This window comes from Stegostoma tigrinum, chromosome 44 (assembly GCF_030684315.1).
Source record: "Stegostoma tigrinum isolate sSteTig4 chromosome 44, sSteTig4.hap1, whole genome shotgun sequence".
Lineage (NCBI taxonomy): Eukaryota > Metazoa > Chordata > Chondrichthyes > Orectolobiformes > Stegostomatidae > Stegostoma > Stegostoma tigrinum.
Genome location: NC_081397.1, coordinates 9,014,716 through 9,027,887, shown reverse-complemented (window position 1 = coordinate 9,027,887; position 13,172 = coordinate 9,014,716). Strand labels below are relative to the sequence as shown.

The 13,172-nt window shown below is 46.1% G+C and overlaps 1 protein-coding gene across 1 annotated transcript in view; it reads left to right on the top strand.

Annotated features, from left to right (window-relative positions):
* Positions 1-13,172, top strand: part of LOC132206967 (uncharacterized) — a 405,704-nt gene that overhangs the window by 346,068 nt on the left and 46,464 nt on the right. Inside the window, exon 5 of the mRNA XM_059642109.1 lies at positions 6,950-6,959. Within this exon, the coding sequence (XP_059498092.1) occupies positions 6,950-6,959 (10 nt within the window). The remainder of the gene's footprint in view (positions 1-6,949; positions 6,960-13,172) is intronic.

Genomic DNA, 13,172 nt, shown 5'->3' with positions numbered 1-13,172 from the left:
TTGGTCCTCTTACTTGAGAAGGGGTGTAGTTGCATTGGAGGCAGTTCAGAGGAGAATGATGAAATTGATTCCAGAGTTGAGGAGTTTGTATTATGAAGAGAGATTGAGCAGTCTTGCCCTGTCTGCTGTTTAGAAGAATGTGAGTAGACCTAATTGAGGGAGAGAAGATAGTAAAGGGGGGATTGACAAAGGAAATGGAGAGGATATTTCCTCATGTGGGGCAATCTGGAACAAGATATCAAGGTGGCTCAGCAGTTAGCACTGCTGCCTCACAGTGCCAGTGAATGGAGTTCAATTCCCCCCTCAGTCAGCTGTCTGTGTAGATTTGCTCCAGGTGCTCCAGTTTCCTTCCATATCCAAAAATCTGCAAGTTGGGTGGATTGGCTATGTTAAATTACCTGTAGTGTTCAGGGAGGTATACGTAAGGTCGGTTAGCCATAGGAAATGAAGGGTTATGGGGATGAGTCTGGGTGGGATACGCTTTGAAGGGTCACTGTGGACTCAGTGGGCTGAATGGCCTGTTCCCACACTTTTTGAGGTTCTATGGATTTCAGGAGAATGGGAATGGGGGAGATTGAAAATTGAGAGAAGCCATTCCTCCTCATCTCTAAGTGGGTGGAAGGGGTGGTGGATGAATCTGTAGGAATTCACCCACCCCTCCCAGAGTGCATGGGAGATACTGAGATGCTGAATAAATTGAGGGAGGGGACAGATTTTTAATCAGTGATGGGTTAACGGGAATGGGGGCTGGAAAATGGAGTTGAGGCTGAGACGTGATCAACCATAGTCGTATGGAAATGGGGGAGCAGGCTTTCAAGGGACTGAATGCGTTCCTCCTGCTCCTGGCCCCTATGTTCTAAAGTGACACGTACCTCGCACATCTACACGTCTGTAAGCTGATGTGTACACAGGACCATCGGGATAATCAACAAACTGCATTTGGCATCGATACCGTCCTGTATCCTCAAATGTAACCCGCTCCTTTCGAAAAGAAACACTTTTATTTCTTGTCCGGAACTCAGCAATAACAGAACCTTCCTGATAAAATGTGTAAATGAATTCATTTGGCGTGGGGTATGTGCAGTTACAACTCAACCTCAATGTCTGCTCATACCACAGAGGTTCTGGCTCAGTCTCAATCCTCACAAACAATTCAGGAGCTGTCAAAAAAGAAATGACTTGAATTAATAACTGGACATAAGCACGAACCAGACCAATCAGCTTCTTGCTGCTGGCCAAATCTCTACTTGTACACATCCCTTTCAGTCAACCTCATCATCCAACATGACTTTCTCTTCTGCTTCAGCAAGCAGCTGTGTAACCAATGCTTCCAATGAGGGTAAGGAAACTACTTTTCAAAACGGGCAGTGAGTTTTGCTTTCACAGAGTCCTTTCCTCACTACTGTCCACTGTACAAACGATAGAAAAAAAAGATTGTCTAATTTCCAGGAGTAGTGTATCCTGTTGACAGAAAGAGCACAGGAGCTGGACATTGTTTAAATGGAGAAAGACTGTGTAAAGCTATGGGATGGAGGGATTTGGGGAGTCTTCATCCATATATCAGAAAAAAAAGTGAGGATCGAAGTTCAGGACATCATAGGGAACATGACTTGTCATATTTTCAAAGTGAGTGGAGTATAAATGTTGGGAAGTTTTGCTAAAATCATACAAGGCATAAGTCAGACCACAGCTGGGAGACACTGTACAGTTTGGGCCTCATGTCTAAAGGAGGTTCGACTGGCTTTGAAGGCCATCTAGAGAAGGTTCACTCAGTCGTGGGTATGGAGGGACTATCTGGTGAGGAGGAGGTTGAGCAGGTTGGGCCTATCCTCATTGAAGTTTCGAAGGCGGGGGGAAGCAAACTTACTGAAAATCCTGAGAAGGACATTACAGGGTAAATGTGGACAGAGGCTCTTTCTCCTTTTGTGGGAGAGTCTGGGATCAAAGCGGCATCAAATTAGAATACAGGGTGCCCAGTGAAGATGAGGAGGAATTTCTTCTCTCCAAGGGGAGCGAATCTGTGGAATTCTTCACTGCAGAGGACTGTCGAGACTTGGTCATTGTGTATATTCAAGGCTGAGATTTTTAACCTGCAAGGGGAATCGAGGGTTACGGGGGGAAGTAAATGATCAGATCAGCTGCGATCTCATTGTATGGTGGGGCAGACAGAATGAGCTGAATGACCTCATTCTGATCCCATGTGTCCAGAATTTGAGAACGTCAGTGTCACAAGTCACTGCTCTACCGAGATACCAGTTAGCACCGGCTACATGCGTAATAAGATATGGTTGAGGTCCACAATTCTGTCTTTGATGCATCACGTTAATGTTTGAAAAGGAGAACCAATCATCTTATGATGTCCTGCATTCACTGTGGAAGAGAAACTGCGCAGTGGGAGGTGTTTAACAAAGGATTACAAGAATGAATTAGACTTATGGTCACAGAGTCATACAGCGCAGGAACAGACCCTTCAGTCTGAGTGAAATATTAAAAAAAAACACTCATGCCCTCAAAATCACAAGACGGTCATACATACAAACACATGAATGAATCGTAACATTGAAAGGACAAAAACAGAAGGAAATAGCCAGTTCAGTAGAAAGCTGAAGAGTTGGATGAGGAGAATTGAAACATAGAAAATAGGATCAAGGAGTGGAGCTCTGTCAATCAATGAGATTGTCCAACTCAATCCCCTGTGTGTGAAGAACTGTACGTGATACAAGGGGTTCTGTTGGTGTTCTGGTCATATCACCAACGAGCAACTGAGCGAACCAGAGTGACAGACCCAAGGGTGGGTTCAAATCTCCTCTTCACTGTGAGAGTTGCGAGGGAACAGTCGTTCAGTCTCAGTCAGATCTGGGCTCGATATTGGATCTAGGAGGTGGTGTCCATCAAACCCATCAACCCCACCTTCAGAAGAGTCCCGCCTGGAATCTTTGTCAGATCTTTGCCCTTCCGGATCCCATTACCAACAATTCTCAAGTGACCAAGCTGCCCAGTCCATGGGCATATGGCTCAGTACTTGACAGCAAAGCTCGGGTGGGGGGGGCGGAATTTGGTGAAAAGCTGGCGGGATGGACCGACAATCATAACAGCAAATTCCAGTCAAACTTTGCACATCACAACAGCAGTGGTGCTATCCCAACAGAATCCCAATACCATAGATAATAAAGTGTGAAGCTGGATGAACACAGCAGGCCAAGCAGCATCTCAGGAGCACAAAAGCTGATGTTTCGGGCCTAGCCCCTTCATCAGAGACTGCTTTTTTTGCTTTTCCCACCCCCATTCATTCCTGGGAATTAATACAACTCCCCTCAAATGCCTGAAGGGATGCGACTTGAGACAAAGAGATTGACTAATTCAAAACTGGCGTGACTCACCGGATACTCTCACGAGAATGCTGTTACTGTCGGCTGTTGTTTGTGTCAAAGTTTGGCATCTGTATTCCCCATTATGCTCTATTCCAGCAGCCTCAATGGTGTAAATCTTCTCGCTGAACTCTTGGATAGTGTTGTTTACGAACCACTTATATCTCACAGAATGAAGCTCTCGACCAGCATCACATCTAAGAATGATCCAGTCACCCGTTAAGAATCTCCTCCACATTGGCTCCATCGTTAGTACGGGTGTTCCAGTCTCTGTTGAGGAACCTAATCCATAGAGAAACACATTCACATGGGGAAGAACTGAAACCGTCTTGCTGCAGTAGGATGGTCAGCTTGGTGCTCTGGCAACTTAAGCAGTCCAATATCCAGGCAAGGGCTGACAAATGGCAAGTAAAATTTGCACCACACAAATGCCAGGCAATGGCCGTCTCAAATAATAGAAAATCTCACTATCATTCCTTGACATTCAATGCTATTACCGTCACTGAATTCCCCCATTATCAACACCCTGGGGATTATCACGAAGAGAGAATCTAACTATTAGCCCCTTAACATTCAATGGTGTAACACTGAATCCCCCACTGTCGACATCCTGGGGTTGACTACCATCACTCTCTTAATGTTCATTGAACCACCACTGACCCCTCCACTATCAACATCCAGGTGGTTACCACTGAGAGAGAATCTAACTACCGTTCCTTGACTTTCCATGGTATTATCATCACTGAATTCCCCCAACTATCAGAATCCTGGGGATTACCATTGACCAGAAACTGAACTGGACTTGCCATATAAGCTACAAGAATGGTTCAGAGGCTGGGAATCCTGCACTGAGTGACACACCTCCCGACTGCCCGAAGCCTGTCCACTATCCCCGAGTTACAAGGGACTGCCAACATGGTGTTCTGCATGGAAAATTTTGTCTCACTAAGTTGAGTGAATATTTTGAAGAATGACAAAGAAGATTGATGAAGGCAGAGTGGTGGACATTGTCTAAATGGACTTCAGCAAGGTGCTTGTCAACATTCCACATGGTAGGCTGGTTAGCAAGGTAACATCACATGGAATACAGGGAGAGCTAGACAATTGGATACAAAACTGGCTTGTAGGTAGGATACACAGGATGGTGGAGCAGGGTTGCGTTTCAGTCAGAAGGCCTGTGATCAGCAGTGTGCCGCATGGGTCGCCGCCAAATCCGCTATTTTTCATCAATTACACAAATGATTTGGATGTGAATGTAAGAAGCATGGTTCCTAAGTTTGCAGTTGACACCAAATTTGGTGGTAAAATATACAGTGAAAATGTTTATCTCAGAGTACAGTGAGACCACGGATGGGCTGAGGAGTGCAGATGGAGTTTAATTTAAATAAAGGTGAGGTGTTGCATTTTAGTGAGGCAAATTAGGGCAAGACTTACACACTTGATGGTAGGATCCTGGGAGTGCTGCCAAACAAAGAGACCTTGGGGTGAAGGTTCATAGTACATTGAGAGAGTTGAAAGAAATGAAGAAGATGTTTGTTATGTTTGCCTTCATTGGTCAGTTCATTGAGTATAGGAGTTGGGAGGTCATGCTGTGGCTGTAGAGGAGATTGGTTAGGCTACGTTTAGAATACTGCTACAGGAAAGATGTCGACAAACTTGAAAGGGTTCAGAAAAGATTAACAAGGATGTTGCCAGGGTTGGAGGGTTTGAGCTGTAGGGGCAAGTTGAATAGGCTGGAGTTATTTTTCCTGGAGCATTGGAGGCTGAGGGGTGACCTTTCTGAGGGGCACGAATAGAGTGAATAGCCAAGGTCTTTGCCCCAGGGTACGGCAGTCCAGAGCCAGAGGGCACAGGTTTAACATGAGAGGGGAAAGATTTAAAAGGGACCTAAAAGGCAACTTTTTAATGCAGAGGGTGGTGCATGCTTGGAAGCAGCTGCAAGAGGAGGCGCTGGAGGCTGGTATAATTACATTTAAAGTGCATTTGGATGAGTACATGAGTAGGAAGAGAATTAGTGGGATATGTGCCAAATAGGACTAGATTAATTTAGGCTATCTGGTTGGCATGGATGATTTGGTCCAAAGGGTCTGTTTCCATTGTTGTAAATCTCTATGACGCAAAGTCATGAGTGTGAAAGACTCGAAATGTTAACTCTGATTTTCTCACTCCCTCTCTCTCCACAGATGCTACCGGACCTGTTGAGTTTCTCCAGCTCTCTCAGTGTTTGTTTCAGATCTTCTGCACCCACAATACTTTCCATTGGCTGCAGTACTGACACTGTCGAGTTCATCAATATGTCATAAAACAAAGCTGCACTGGAGATCAACATACCTTCTTGTATTTGTACAATCATCGCTTGCCCTGAAAACACACAACCAGGTACAATTGATAAGTTTTGTGGGCTTTATGTCAACATATAGAAAATTATTCAGTGCTACATCTTTGAAACTTGCTCCAGGTAAGTCATGCTTTAAAATACATCGAAGTGATGTGTCCTATCCCCTGAAATGTTTATTAACAATGTCCGCAGATGTCTTTCCCATTGCCCAAAAGAAATGGGTTTAGAAAGTAGATTCAGGACTCAGCTCGTGAGATTTTTTTTATCAGGAAGGGGAAATCGATGGAAAAGTGGAGTTGGGGATGATCAGATTAGTCACGATCTCCTGGAATGGTGGAGCAGACTCAATAGGGTGAAGGGCCGACGGCTGATCAAATGGCTTAGCTTAATTTGTTCAGTGGTGATGCGTAATGAGGCTCACTTGTTGAGGTCCTGTGCATGTGACGGTGTGTGAGCAAAAGTACACGTGCATGTGTATGTGCACAAGAAAAAATGTGTGTGTGTGTGTGTGTGTGAGAGAGAGAGAGAGAGAGAGAGAGAGAGCGTGCGTGTGTGAGAGAGAGAGTGTGTGTTTGTGTGTAACAGAATTTGTGCTTGTGTGTGTGCATGTCAGATAGAGTATGTGTGAGAAAGCGTGCATGTGTGTGTGTCAGAGACAGTGATAGAGACGAGTCTGTGACTGTGTATGTCTGTGAGACAGGGGTGTCTTTGTGTGTGTGAGAGAGACAGAGAAGTCTGTGTGTGTATGTGCATGTGTGAGTGAGTGAGAGAGGGGAGAGGACAAAGAGTGACCCTGTGAGGGAAAGAGAGGGAAGGAGAGAAAGAAAAGGATGGGAGAAACAGAGACAGCAATAGGATGTTTAGAGTCAGAAAGAGACACAGTGAGAAAAAGTGTGAGGCATAGCGTGGGACAGACAGAAGGAAGAAAGAAAAGGAGTGAGTGAGCATGGGAGCAAGAAAGAGAGAGGGAGAGAGAGAGTTGGGAGACAGAGAGAAAATGGGAGGGAGGACAGAGATAGGGAGAAGGAGAAGGGAGATGGGTCAGAGAGAGAGAAAGAGAGAGCGAGGAACATGGGCAGATTCAGAGAGAGACAGGGAGAGAGTTTTTCTAGGGTCCTGGATTTAATTCCTGTCATGGGATGAGAGTCAATGTTGAATTCTATAAAAATATAGAACAAAAAGTGAAGTCAATTAATCATGAGCCCAACCAGTGATGCCTGCAACCTGTGAATGAATTCTTTAGTAATCATTGTGTCATTTTTTAATGAGATTGAGTTCAAAACAGCCATTTGGCCCCTCGAGCCTGTTGTCTCAGGGAGACCCTGTATATCTGCAGCAAGACATCCCGACTTCCAAACTTCAATCCTCTTGCAATGAACGCCCATGTCCTATTTACCTTCCTAATAACTGGTCACACCTGAATGTCTACTTTTATTGGCACTTGGATCTCTTTGTATGTCCACACTTTCCAATACATGACCATTTCAATTATATTCGCTTTCTGTTTCTCCAAAGCAGAGGTGTATAACTTTCACATCTGCCGTATGTTTGCCCCACTCAATGTGTCTAACTCACCTCCTTTGTGCCCTCCCCACAATCCTGCCCAATTTTGTGTCATGACCAAACTTGGAACCATTGAAGATTACAAAGTGTGGAGCTGGATGAACACAGCAGGCCCAGCAGCATCTCAGGAGCACAAAAGCTGACGTTTCGGGCCTAGACCCTTCATCAGAGAGGGGGATGGGGGCGAGGGAACTGGAATAAATAGGGAGAGAGGGGGAGGTGGACCGAAGATGGAGAGAAGACAAGATAGGTAGAGAGGAGTGTATAGGTGAGGAGGTAGGGAGGGGATAGCTCAGTCCAGGGAAGATGGACAGGTCAAGGAGGCAAGATGAGGTGGTAGGTAGGAAATGGAGGTGCAGCTTGAGGTGGGAGGAAGGGATGGGTGAGAGGAAGAACAGGTTAGGGAAGCAGAGACAGGTTGGACTGGTTTTGGGATGCAGTGGGGGAGGGGGAGATTTTGAAGCTGGTGAAGTCCACATTGATACCATTAGGCTGCAGGGTTCCCAAGCGAAATATGAGTTGCTGTTCTTGTAACCTTCTGGTGGCATTATTGCGGCACTGCAGGAGGCCCATGATAGACATGTCGTCTGAGGAATGGGAGGGGGAGTTGAAATGGTTCGCGACTGGGAGGTGCAGTTGTTTGTTGCAAACCGAGCGGAGGTGTTCTGCAAAGCGATCCCCAAGCCTCCACTTGGTTTCCCCAATGTAGAGGAAGCCACACTGGGTGCAATGGATACAATACACCACATTGGCAGATGTGCAGGTGAACATCTGCTTGATATGGAAGGCCATCTTGGGGCCTAGGATAGGGGTGAGGGAGGTGGTGTGGGGGCTAGTGTAGCACTTCCCGTGGTTGCAGGGGAAGGTGCCAGGTGTGGTGGGGTTGGAGGGGAGTGTGGAGCAGACAAGGGAGTCGCGGAGAGGGTGGTCTCTCCAGCAGCCAGACAAGGGTGGGGATGGAAAAATTGCTTGCGTGGTGGGGTCGGATTGTAGATGGCGGAAGTGTCGGAGGATGATACGTTGTATCCGGAGGTCGGTGGGGTGGTATGTGAGAATGAGGGGTTCCTCTGGGGGCGGTTGTGGCGGGGGCAGGGTGTGAGGGATGTGTCGCGGGAAATGCTGGAGATGCAGTCTAGGGTGTTCTCGACCACTGCGGGGGGAATGTTGCGGTCCTTGAAGAATGTGGACATCTGGGATGTGCGGGAGTGGAATGCCTCATCCTGGGAGCAGATGCGGCGGAGGCGGAGGAAATGGGAATGGGGATGGAATTTTTGCAGGGTGGTAGGTCGGAGGAGGTGCATTCTAGGTAGCTGTGGGAGTCAGTGGGCTTGAAGTGGACATCAGTTTCTAGCTGGTTACCTGAGATGGAAACTGAGAGGTCCAGGAAGGTGAGGGATGTGTTGGAGATGTCCCAGGTGAGCTTGAGGTTGGGGTGGAAGGTGTTGGTGAAGTGGATGAACTGTTTGAGCTCCTCTGGGGAGCAAGAGGCAGCGATGATACAGTCATCAATGTAATGGAGGAAGAGGTGTACATCCCCACTTTGTTATCTTGGATTCTCCAGCATCCGCAGTTCCCATGATCATATAACCATTGAATGTGGCTCCTTCATACAGGTCATTAATATATATTGAGAGTGGCTGGGCCCAAGTGCTGCTCCCTGCTGTGTTCCACGCATCACTATTTGCCTCTCAGACAAAGGGTTCCCACCCTGTTTCCTGTCTGTCAACTAATTCTCAGCCCACAACAACATACTGCCCTCAATTCCTTGTGCTTTCACTTTGCACAAGAACCTTCAATCAAAAGTCTTCTGAAAAACCAAAAATACTACACTTACTAGTTCTCGCTTAACTATACTTTGACACTCAGAAAATGCCAGTGGATTTATTCAGAATCATTTGCCTTTCCTAAGTCCTGATGTGGAGGTGCCATTGTTGGACTGGGGTTGATAAGGTCAGAAATCACTCTAGTCCAACAGGTTTATTTGAAAACACAAGCTTTTGGAATCTCACTTCTTCTTCAGGTGTTAGTGCGAGCGGTGGTATCAGATCCAGAATTTATAGATAAAAGATCAAAGGGTCACACTACTGATGAAGATGCATTAAACAAACCCAAGATGTTATTAAATCTTTAACCAGTTAAAAAGTTTTAACTGGTTAATATGTTAATGTCAATCCCCAAATTTATTTCAAGTCAACTGCCCTGAGGAAACTAAAGGCTTTATCAATGGAAAGAAGAGGTGACATTTGAAGTCAGACAATGCATATTAGGTGGGAGATCTTGTTTAAAATTCATTTCCTTTTCAGTTACACATCAGGTTCAAGTGACTGAACAAAACATAGTGACTGGTCCCTGCGAGATTCCCCAGCATCTCTTTATACCTTTCTCCTCACTGGGCATGAACCCCCGAGTGCATAGCCTGGGCTGGAAAGCCCGAAGTGGGACGCTGGCAGCGGTATGCTGTAGCAGTGGAGAAGGAAAATTTGGAACCTCTTTAAGTTATCTTTATTTTATTCTGTGAATGACACTTATGTATGAGCGACAGCACACACTTTTCACTGCATTTGATATTGAATGCATGCAACAATAAAGGATACTCAATTTTCAAAGGATATTTAGTATTCATTGTCTGCAAGAGGTCAGAATTGTTTGCAATCAATGAGAAACCTGGCAAAGAAAAGCAAAGGGTCTTTCCACAGACATCATTCTCTTTAGCACACCCTCTTTCACACACACATTCTCCCATAGTCTCTCTGTCACACTGTCTCAAACGTGTGCATTTCTTAAGAAGGGTCCAGACCTGAAACGTCAGCTTTCCTGCTTGGCCTGTTGTGTTAATACAGCTCTCCACCTTATTATCTCTGTGCATGAAAGAGAGTGTGTGCATGAGAAAAAGTGTGTGAGAGATTGTGAGAGTGATTGTGAGAGAGAGAGAGAGACTTTATGAGACAGAGTGAGAGAGACTGGGTGAGAAAAAAGAGTATGCGTACAAAAGAGAATATGAGAGGAAGAGTATGTGAGGGAGAGACCGTGTGCATTTGTTAGACAATGTGGGAAATGCCAACACACATCTGGAATGCTGTCTGTACACAGCCTGGATGGGAGTGTGTCTGTTCACATTCTGATTGTGCACCAAGCTGAGGGCAGGAGGCGAGTAACAGATTTATCTCTTGCGGCCACTCGGAAATGGATTAACGTTGGAGGTACGTACCGAGCAGCAGGAGAGTGGTGAGGATCTCCATCGCAGCGCCCTGTCTGTTTGGGGTGTGTATTCAGTCAGTGACTCAGTCTGCTGTTTCCTCCTTGTCTGATCCTGCTGGTGGCAGGGGAGCGCAGCCAGGGAGTCTGAGAGAGGTCAAGGTCGGACACAGATGTCAGTCGCCGATACATTTCTACACCCCCCACCCCATTAGCCCCAACACCATCATTCTCCTTCCTAATTAAAAATCTCACCCCACAATACACTCAATGACCCAGCCCTCTGCAGTAAAGGATTCCACAGATCGATTCCCTCCAGAGAGAAGAAACTCTTCTTCATCTCCATCTTCAATGGGTGACCTCCCTTATTCTGAGAAGGTGCCTCTCTTGTCCCAGAGAAGGGGAAACAACCTCTCTCCTTATCTCCCTGTAAAATAACTCTAAGAATTTGCAATAAGAATGCCTCTCATTCTTCCAAACTCCAACGAGGACTGACCCAACCTAATCAACCTCTCCCTCATCAGACAGCGAGACTCACTCTTAAAAATCAAAACAGGAAGATCGATTCTTTCTTCTAGACTCAAGAGAACCAACACATGAAGAAATCATAACTGTGTTACTGAAGTGCATTTTCGCCAAAGCATGTGTGTATGGAATGCTGCCGGTATCAGAACAGTTGTTGATTACTCAACTGAAATACTAACTACTAAAGTTATGCTAATTCTTATTTTCGTTGTATTTTAATAGTGCAGTCAGAGTAAAGTGAGTTTTGATTCGAGCTTTCCAGTGCACCAATCAATCACAGAGTCAGAATGCACAGAAACAGATTCTTTGGTGCAACTTGTCCATGAGCAGGTTTTCCAAACCCAGCTCGTCTCATTTGCCTGTGTTTGGCCCATATCCTTCGAAACCTTTCCAATCTCTCCACTCTATGGGGTCTATAGCCCCCCCCACACCCGGCTCCCCCACACCCTGACTCTCTCTCTCTTTCTCCGCTGTCAAGATGGGACGAAACCAATATCAACCTCTCGCACAAATCAATAGGAGGTTCGAAAGTGCTCAGATTCCATTCCCCTCCAGGAGAGGTTCGTCAACTCTCTGAGTCAGCTCAGGAGGCCGAGTAATGGAGGCCCAGCTGTGTGATAGGGACAGTAGAAGGTCATTCAGTTCATTGCAGCCACTGTAACCCCCAGGGCTCAATTATCTTACGCCCAATGTCAGATCCCTGGATGGCCCACTCCTGTCCAAATCCTGGCCCAACACCTTTCTCAAATTGAAACAGCCTTCGCCTCACATTCCCAGGCAGTGCACCCCAGACCCCAACTCATTTCTCGATGGAAACAGTTCTTCCTCATTTCACCCGAACTTGCTCCATTTGTAGCTCACGTTAAACTGAGACACTCCCTCCCACCACATTCTTGTTTGTTTTATAAGTAGGTTCAACTTCACAACCACATCCCGCCCCCCCCAACACACACACACCAAACCTCCCGCACCAGTCTGTCCAGCTCCAGTTCTAAGTGCAAATGGGATCCAAGCCACTCCTCCTCATCTCAATTTTCAATCTGCCCAACCTTTTCTCCTAAAACAATGGCCTCTCATTCTCGGTTGTCCCACACAAGGAAACATCCTCTCTCCATCTCCTTTGTGATATTTGTTTTTAGCGTTTTATATCCCTCAGTTAGATTTCCTCTCGTTTTTCGAAACGCCAGGGAGTATAGGCTGAAACTCTCTTTGTAAGACAAACCCGTCATCTCTGTAAACAATCAAGCAAGTCTCCTCTGAACTGCCTCCAATGGCATCCATTCCTCAAACAGGGAGATTGAAACTTTTTATTCTCTTCATTCATATTAGAAAGGTTGAACTAATTATATGGGCAAAATGCTGTTTTACAACCTTGGCAATCCCAAATGGAGTGATCAGTGATTTAGTAGCAGGACACTAGGAGGCTCAGAAGAACACAGAGATCTTGGGGAACTTGTCCATAGATGGTGGCAGGACAGGTTAATAGGGTGGTGAGGGAGGCATATGGGACACTTGCCTTTATAGTCAAGATATAGATTATAGGGACGGGGAGGTGATACTGGAGCGGGACAGGACTTTGGTGAAGCCACAGCTGGAGCTCTGTGCAGCCTCCACGCTTTAGGAAGGATGTGACTGCACTGGAGAGAATGCAGAGGTGACTCCGCAGGACGTTGCCTGTGACAGAGCATTTCAGCGATGAAGAGAAGCTCGATAAGCTCGAGTTGCTTTCTTAGGAGCAGACAAGGCTGAGGTGAGATTTGATAGAGGTGAGTAAGGTTATGAGGGGCATGGACAGTGTGGATAGGAAGCATCTATTCTTTCTTGAGGAGTTAACAGCAAGGGTAAATTACCCAGAGGCTGGTATCCCATCACCAAGTCACCCTTTATTCATGCATCGAAAGCCCTGGACACTGATCCAGCTGACTCAGAGCCAGCTCTTAGATTGAAGAGGATATCTGATACTCCTGTTAAATATTTGTCAGCCAGGACTCCCTGATTGGGGCTGTTATTCTGGTCCAATCAGGGAACTCATTCTCTCAGGTCTACCTGCCTGACATCATCATTGAATCCCTCCCCGTCATGTGCAAGGATATAGGCCATTTTTTAAAAATTGTAGCTCCTCTTGGGGTGTTTTAGCACTGGGTCAGGATCCTCCAACTCTGCCTCTGATACAGGCGGTGTGT